This window comes from Apis dorsata, unplaced genomic scaffold, assembly GCF_000469605.1.
Source record: "Apis dorsata unplaced genomic scaffold, Apis dorsata 1.3 scaffold_58, whole genome shotgun sequence".
Lineage (NCBI taxonomy): Eukaryota > Metazoa > Arthropoda > Insecta > Hymenoptera > Apidae > Apis > Apis dorsata.
The window spans coordinates 267535-275541 of NW_006263358.1; the positions used below are offsets into that span (position 1 = coordinate 267535).

At 45.2% G+C, this 8007-nt stretch overlaps 1 protein-coding gene across 6 annotated transcripts in view; it reads left to right on the plus strand.

Moving 5' to 3' along the window:
• LOC102674514 (basement membrane-specific heparan sulfate proteoglycan core protein-like) overlaps positions 1 to 8007 on the plus strand; it is a 126848-nt gene that overhangs the window by 9517 nt on the left and 109324 nt on the right. For all 6 annotated transcript variants that reach the window (XM_031515194.1, XM_006609554.2, XM_031515198.1 and 3 more), the window contains exon 2: positions 772 to 899. In XM_031515194.1, coding sequence (XP_031371054.1) covers positions 800 to 899 — 100 coding nt within the window. In that variant the 5' untranslated portion in view covers positions 772 to 799. The remainder of the gene's footprint in view (positions 1 to 771; positions 900 to 8007) is intronic.

Below are 8007 nucleotides of genomic sequence, written 5' to 3' on the forward strand. Positions count from 1 at the left end.
TGGTAGGGGTTGGTTGATTTATCGGAAATTAATATGCTACACTGTCGAGGCCGAGCGAAAACACCACGTTTCGGATCGCAACGAGGCAGGGGAAAAATACGAGGATTTAAAATAGATTTGTTTCGTGGCGAGGATATTTTTTTTTTGTCGAATGCTTACGTATCTGAGAAGAAGCGTAGGTAACGAAGCGTAGATAGGAGAGGGTTGAGGGCATATTAACGTTAGGAGGAGAATCGAGTAATTCTCCCTCGAAGGTGGAGCTGTAGTCATGGACTCGAGGGACGGAAAGGCTTCTGAACTACGGAGATAGAGAGTCCTGTGTGTTCTCTAAGAAGCGGCGCATCCCAGAACGAATTCGGGAAATGAAGCAGAGCTCGCCTCGAGTGATCTTGACTTATGGTTTTGGGAACACTACAGGGATATTAAGATGACGTGGTCTCGTATCTAAATTGGACGAGCGTTGTCTGCATCGTCTTGTTCTTCTATAATTGAATGCGTGCCAGGTTAAGATCGGGTTTTCTTTTTTCTTTTTCTCAGAGAGTAGAACATTTTCTGTAAACGAATTCTTCTCTACTAAAGGGTTAAAAATTTTGAGGTTCGATAATGGTAGCGGTAAACGCAATTACAGTTTGGCGGTTTGCAAATGGGTAGTAGGAAGTGGTCTAATGCATAAACGGTGTTCCATTTTAAGGAAGGGTTCATCGTCGGTGGATGTGTCTGTATCTCTAATGCAACCGCGCGTATTAACCGATAATTTTCTCGGTTGGTTTCAGGTGTTCCATGGAATAACGACGCAACCATGATCAATATGAAGTTTTTTCGCGTCGTGCTGGCCCTTCTAGGAGGCACGCACGTCCTCTTCGCCCAGCCATCCGCCTCGCCTACCGTGAAAAGTACCGGTGAGTATTCTTCCCCCCTCTTGAACGGTTTAAATATCGATATCGAGGACGCGAAAGATAATGAAAAAAGTTTGGCTTGTTCGAAGGATCATGCCCGCGCGTACACGTGAAAGGGGAAAGGAACCGCAAGAGCGGAATACTTAGCAATTATAAGCCGGTCGTTGGAGTTTTATTCGGAAACCGGGTTAAACGTATACCACTTGCCAGACGTTACACTCTTCCGGGAGACATTATACAAGCGAAATAATCGAAATCAAGATCATCAACTCTTTAATGAAACTTTTATCCACACTCGTCGTGGAAATATGGGTCAAAGTATAACGAAAGACGAGAGAGAGAGGAACGTCTCGCCAACTTTTCCACTTGAAATCTTTTCCACGAAAATCGTAGATTATATACAGAGAGACTTTCCCATCCTCTTTCGGTCGCGATAGTTTCGTACAGAAATCGGTTTCGCGATTAATTTCGAAAATGTATCCTCGAAGTTGAAATACCGTTATTGAATGTAGTAGTAATAGTAGTAGTGATGGTTATTCTTTGATATTAAAAATCTACGCGTGGATCGCAGCTTCAATTATTCGAATGTTATAAAAATCGCAATTGGAGGAAAAAGGAATAAAGAAAAAAGATAGAAAACCGATTGCATTGAAAAAAGAAAAAGAAAGTTAAAATCGATACGATTTTATCGATGGCGATACGTTGGCGCAAAGCTCGCTAGAATTCTCAAAGGGAGCACATGGAACACGTTAGAACAAACTTGGTTAGATAGCGACGAAAGGAGAACGAAGGAGAAGCATCGGCTTTCTATGTAATTAACGACTATCCATCCTTCTCGTAATTATGAGGCCCGGAGGGAGGCGTAATGAAATCTCTAGGAACGGTAACTCGCGTGGAAACGAAGCGGCATGCGAATGCGTCTGTCAAGAAGACTTACCACCCGATGTGTGTACACGTAACGATGTAATTATATACGACTCGGCTTGACATCCGACGGCTTGACGTCTGCCACTTCGTTCGATTCACCGCCCCGTTCACCTTCTTTCTGAAATTGGCCTCCATCTTGATTCTAGCCAGGAAGGAGAGATTCGGTGCTCAAACGAATCGAAAAAAATAACGAACATGAGTTTACACGAAATAGGTGTTGTACAATACTATATAGCTCGCGTTCGTTTCGGGAAAAGGGGAAAAGAGCAAGCCTTTACTTAAAAAGGGAATTCTGATCGTTCGAATGACCGGTTTCGAGAGCTCGAAACGAAAACTCGATACCTGGATCGATACACCGTTTCCTTTTGTCCCCCGATGTTTCCATTAATTTCTATTAAATATGCTATAATTGGCACGGCTCTCGACTGCCTCTCGTAATCGTGCGTATCTACGTTCCATGGAAATTTATTTCATCGGTAGCGTTTCATTCATACCAATTTCCAATTTCATCCCTTTTCTGTCCTGTATTCAATTCGAGACGGTGGTGGTGGTGGAGGATCGATTTTTAGAATAATTCTCGCCCGTGATACATGGAAATTACACAGGGTTTGAAACTTCTTCTTCTTCTTCTTCTTCTTCGCGGCCCTTTGCCGGGGAAAAATGATTTCGCTTCGCTAAAGCGGCGATAATTTATCGCGCGATATTACCGTGGAACGTTTTCGCGGTTCGAACGAGACGAAGGAAGAGAAGGAAAAGAAGAAAGGATGGTATCGAGGGTGGGATAAAAGGGGAGGGGTGGGATGCGATAAATTCTATTCCCATATTCGTCATCGCGAATTTAATGGACGAAATTCCACGGTGTGTTTCGAGTTTCCGTTTCATTGAAAACCGATATCGATGCATGCTGTCTCGCGAACACTTCTCCCCTCTGTTCCCTATCGTGTACCAACATCGACTTTCCGTTAAGGTCCTCTTGTGTCGTCTAGTTGTTCGAGTACCACTTGCGCCTTGATTACGTTCGAGCGGAAAAAGCCAATATCGCGACCGTTCTCGCGGTTTCTTTAGCCGGGGAATAAGCATTTTTTTCCTCCCCAGAGTACGTTGCTTTTCTAGTTAAATCCCGCGTATATTTCTTCTTTTTTTTTTTTTTTTTGCTGCTTCTATTTCCCTCGAAGACGAGGTATAAAAATATATCTCGAAGTTTTTAAAAATCACGAGTCGCACGCTGCGATGCTGAATACGTATTTTTTTTTTTTCCAATTCCAATCGAAATCATGTCTCTCCCTCTCGTAATCATAATCTCTCGCCGTGAGAATAGAATCGATTCCAATACGGTTCATAAAGTAACCTCCATGGAGCCGGGGTAAGATTATCAGATAGAAATGGTCGTTCAGAAATCGCGATTTCATGGTCGATTTATGAAAGCCATCGATGACAGGATCGCCAGATATTACCGTGAAAAATTTCTTTTTTCTCCCCTTCACTGTTTCCTTCCATTCGAATCCTTCCATTCTTGGCCGCGATTATACGCGATGGCGTGTATAATGCGGTTCACGACCCCGATATTCACTCTGCGCGAAGGGGAGGGCGAGAGAGAGAGAGAGAGAGAGAGAGAGGGAGAGGTGGGTACTCCTTGCGGCAATCCGAGGATACGGTAAAGACTAAGATTACTATGCAATGCAATCGGCGGCGTGCCAGGGTTCTTTCAGATTAAAACACGGTCCAGGATTACAGGTTGAAACTATTGTTTGGCCAAGACCCGTGCCGAGCCAGATTGTGTTGTTGCGTATCCGAACGGCCGGGCAAAAAGTTGGAGGTGTAACACGTTGCGCGAACAGAGAGGGAAAAGAGAGAGAGAGAGAGAGAGAGGGAGGGGTGGGTACTCCTTGCGGCAATCCGAGGATACGGTAAAAACTAAGATTACTATGCAATGCAATCAGCGGCGTACCAGGGTTCTTTCAGATTAAAACACGGTCCAGGATTACAGGTTGAAACTATTGTTTTGCCAAGACCCGTGCCGAGCCAGATTGTGTTGTTGCGTATCCGAACGGCCGGGCAAAAAGTTGGAGGTGTAACACGTTGCGCGAACAGAGAGGGAAAAGAGAGAGAGAGAGAGAGAGAGGAGAGAGTCAGGGTCGAAGGAAAATTCGTCGCATCGTGCGTTTCGCGACACGTTTCCCTGCTTATTTCTGCCAACTCTACACCCGACCGTTTGAACTCCATCGAGAATTTGCATATTCGCTCGGATATTTTTACAAAGGTCGCGAAATTATGGAAGGATCGTTGTCGCGAAACGACACGCTCGCCGCCACTTGTTGGAGCGATGATAATATTAGTTTTGCGGTTATTCGTGGTAGCATCCGTGGCGTTGATAAAGCGAATTTATCTGGAGCTGTGGTGTTCGGCTTGCTTCTTGTTTTCCTTTCCATTTTTTTTTCTTTTCTTTTCTTTTGGAACGGAACAAGCTGAAATTCTTGACGTTTCGTCGCTAGATGAATTGTGGTTGCAAAACGAAAAGACGATTTGGGAATTGCATCGGGTCTAAGATAATTTAAGATTAGACGAGTTTGAAGTTTTGGATTTTTTGATTGATCGATTTCTATGAGAATGAGAATGCGTTCTTCTTCGAGGATCGAAGCGTGAACACGAACGGGTGGAGACTATTCGTTAACTTCGTCCCATTTTTCGGACACAAGTCGGGGACACTCGTCGGGAAAGAAAAGAGCTTCGCAATTGCGGCTCGTCTCCCCCCCTTCCTCCGTTGGAATTGTATCTAGCCTGCCGCGTACCAGGTTCGAATTAATGGTTATTTTATTCATACGACGCGGTCTGCTTCCTTTTGCCCCGGCTGTATTTCGTAGTCCGATTGTCCGCGACAGAAATTCGTGATTAATCGTTTCGCTTCTTATCTGCGCGAAGCCCGATTCAAACGATGACGGAAAAACGTTCGGTACTTTATTCCATTCAATTTTCGCTCCGGATTCATTCATTATCCTCCCGCGAAACGCGTCGTAAATAACATTTTTCCTTTTGAAAGAAGTATATTAGCACGGACTGCAAGAAGCATCATTAAGACCGCTCCGTTGGATCATTTCTCGAAGTTTTAACGAATGATTCTCAAAACTCTTCCTCCATCTTAAAAGTAGTTATCGTGATGAATAAACAGGAGGAAAAATATCGAGGAACGAAGGAATCGTAAAAAGACGATTTCGAGAGAAATACCTCTTAGATATTCCGCCAATATTTGATATTTCCCTCGAAAAATCTGTCACAAGAAAGGAAATAAAACTTAGGGATCGTAGTCGGCCGATCAAAGTCATTGTATTTTGATAACGCGTTAAACATAGGCACAATTAATCGAGCAAGTTTGATGGGCGAGAGAAAAGGGAGGAGAATCTAGTCAATGGCCAGATCGAGAGATGGCCAGAGGCAGGGTGTAGGCTAATGCATAAACAATGCGCCGTTTATCCACGCTGAGGACGCAAGCTCGATGAATAATAAACTACCCTACAGACACGTAGGATAGATAGACCGGTTCTGGGAATATAGGGAATCGGCCTGTGGACCTTGGGTGGGAGGATTATCGACGAAAAAGTGGCGCTGTTCGTGCGCACCCCCGGTCAGGGTGTGAATATTATTGCTTTCAAGATTTCATCCCTCTGTACGCGCCATTTAAGCCACGACCGCCGATAGTTATACCGTCGATAAATTCGACTTGGGGAGGGATGCATGTGCACGCGCGAACAATTCTCCGCAATAATATAGCGAAGATGAGAACAGTCCGTTGGTATCGATCCAATGAATTTATGATCGTGCTTTTCCAAATAATTCGTATTTTAAAACGAATGCAAGACATTCCATACGGAATAAATGAGAATAAAGTTGACATTAGTACGAAAATATTCTTCCCTGACGAGAATTTTTCTTATTTCTTGGTATTGTTTACCGACCAGATGGTTGAAGAGAAGAGAAGATGCCGAGAAGAGATAAATTAACCGGAAAAGTGCATTTATTCGGATTCGAGGAACAGAGCTAACAGAGACTCGGTTTCCACGGTTTATCTCATTACGTTATCCTCGAAGCGCGTATTCCAACGATAGCACCTATTTTATCGGTTCCGACTCGTGCTCGTTACGTTTGCAGGAAGCACGAGGAGAGCGACGGCGAAAGGCTTTATTAACATTTATTATCTTGGCCACATAATCGAACATTGTCGATGCCATATCGAGATTCGCGTTAAACGAAACGAATAACAACGAAAGTTTCCGAGTAAGGGTCGTTTTTTTGTGTTTCTGTCTTTTCTCCTACTATCCATCTCGAGTTCCAACGAGGTTGCAACAATTTTTCCACCTTTTTCTTCAAACGAAACGAATCCTTTATTCCCTTCCCTTTCTCGTTACGGGAAAACAATTTACCTTGGGGAGGGACGGTGGCGAAGCTCGGTTGCGGGATTACTCGGTTGACGGATCGTTTAGCTGTTTGAATTACCACCGACAAATATTTGCCAAGTTTTATAGAATTCATTATTCGAGGCGAGAGGGAGAGCGGTTGGGGGAGAGCCGAGGAGGGGTGGAACGGGGTTTAATTGTGTAAAACCGGGCGAATTACCGGGGAATAAGTCGTGGCGGGACGCGGATAATTAAAACTACGCCCCGAATCGAGGCTATACGAGGAATACGATTATAAATTTTCGGCAATTCTAATTCACCGACTCCTTCATTTCTCCGCTATTAACATATTCCGTGGTTCGTCGTAATCGTTTTGTCCCGTTGGGGGAGGGGGAGGAAATTACGGGCGCGTACGTTCGAAAAATTCAGCACCGTTTCAACGTTCCTACGCTCGCGTTAAGCTGTTGTTGCCACCCCCTTTTCGCAACCCCCTTTTCCTCACCTTGCAAAACAACAATTTCAATTTCGGTCGCCGCACGCGCGTGTGTGCAAAAACCGTGCACGCTTAATTTCGCCTGGATGTCGCGCGCTATTTCCACCTCCACCTCCACCTCCACCTCGGCGGTGAAATCGCGCATCCGATGCACGTAACGCGCACTCCATCAGCGTGCCTCTGTGGCTAAGTCCGCGTTGGCTAGCCACCCTCCAGAGGGGGCAAAAAGGGACGCGACACGGGTGAGACAGGTGATTATCGCGTTCACGGTCGAAACAATTCTGATTGCAATTTATTCCCGCGTTAAATAAACGAGAAGGAGATTAAGAGAAGAATTTATATTCACGGTATATATGTATACGTTTGAAAGATGCGAACAACGGTCGGATCGTTATCGTATCGAGAGTTTCGTAGGAACAAAGAGAATTTTGTAGGAAGAATGGAACACGGTTGATAGAGAGAGAGAAGCGTAGTCGCTTAGAGAGCGTTTCCAGTCGAAGAGCCCGTATTGTTCTCCGGTTGTTCTTCCGTAGGATGTAGGAATTTATCCTTGGCAAAATTCTCCTTGGCAAAACGTTAAACGTTTACGGTGTACGCCATCGTAATTAGTGTATGCAAGATTAATTAATCGCGAAAGACAGGGGGAGGAGTATCTCGCGGGAGGCGAAGATTCCCCGCCCCGACAAACGCGTGGCGGCCACCAGAGATAACAGGCCAATTAAACATTAACGGCGCAACTCGAACGAAATATGCGCGCCCGTCTCGTTGTTTAATTCGATTGAAAGTTGTGGGGAAACACGCGTGTACCCCCACGTACGTACGTGGAACTAGCGCGAAGACAGACTTAACGCGTTTAAGCCAAATTAGATAAAGCGGATGGATTCGCGAGGGAAGTTCGCAAATGCGACAGCGAAACTAGGCTGGAACTGTGCGTGCGGGGAGGAGGAAGTGGAGGAGAAGGAATAAGAATGCTCGGTGGATCGTGGCACGCGAAACGTCGAGGGAAAAAGGATTAAAAGGCGAGGAGACGGAAGTGGAAATGGAGAAAAGGGATGGAGGAAGTGGGAGGGATGGAAAGGGTTTTCTTTAACCCGATAAAACGTGATCCTCGCTTTATCAAGTTAACGTAATCCACTTATTTTCAACCGGGAACGAGGTGGGCCGTGAAGAGGGTCGTGGATGAAGAACGGTGGTGGAATAGCGAGTGTGGGAGGCGAGATTATGCAGGTGTGAGACCCGCGGCGGGAAATACTGCCTTTTAAATTAATTTCAACGGACGTTCGTCGTCGTCGTCGTCGTCGTC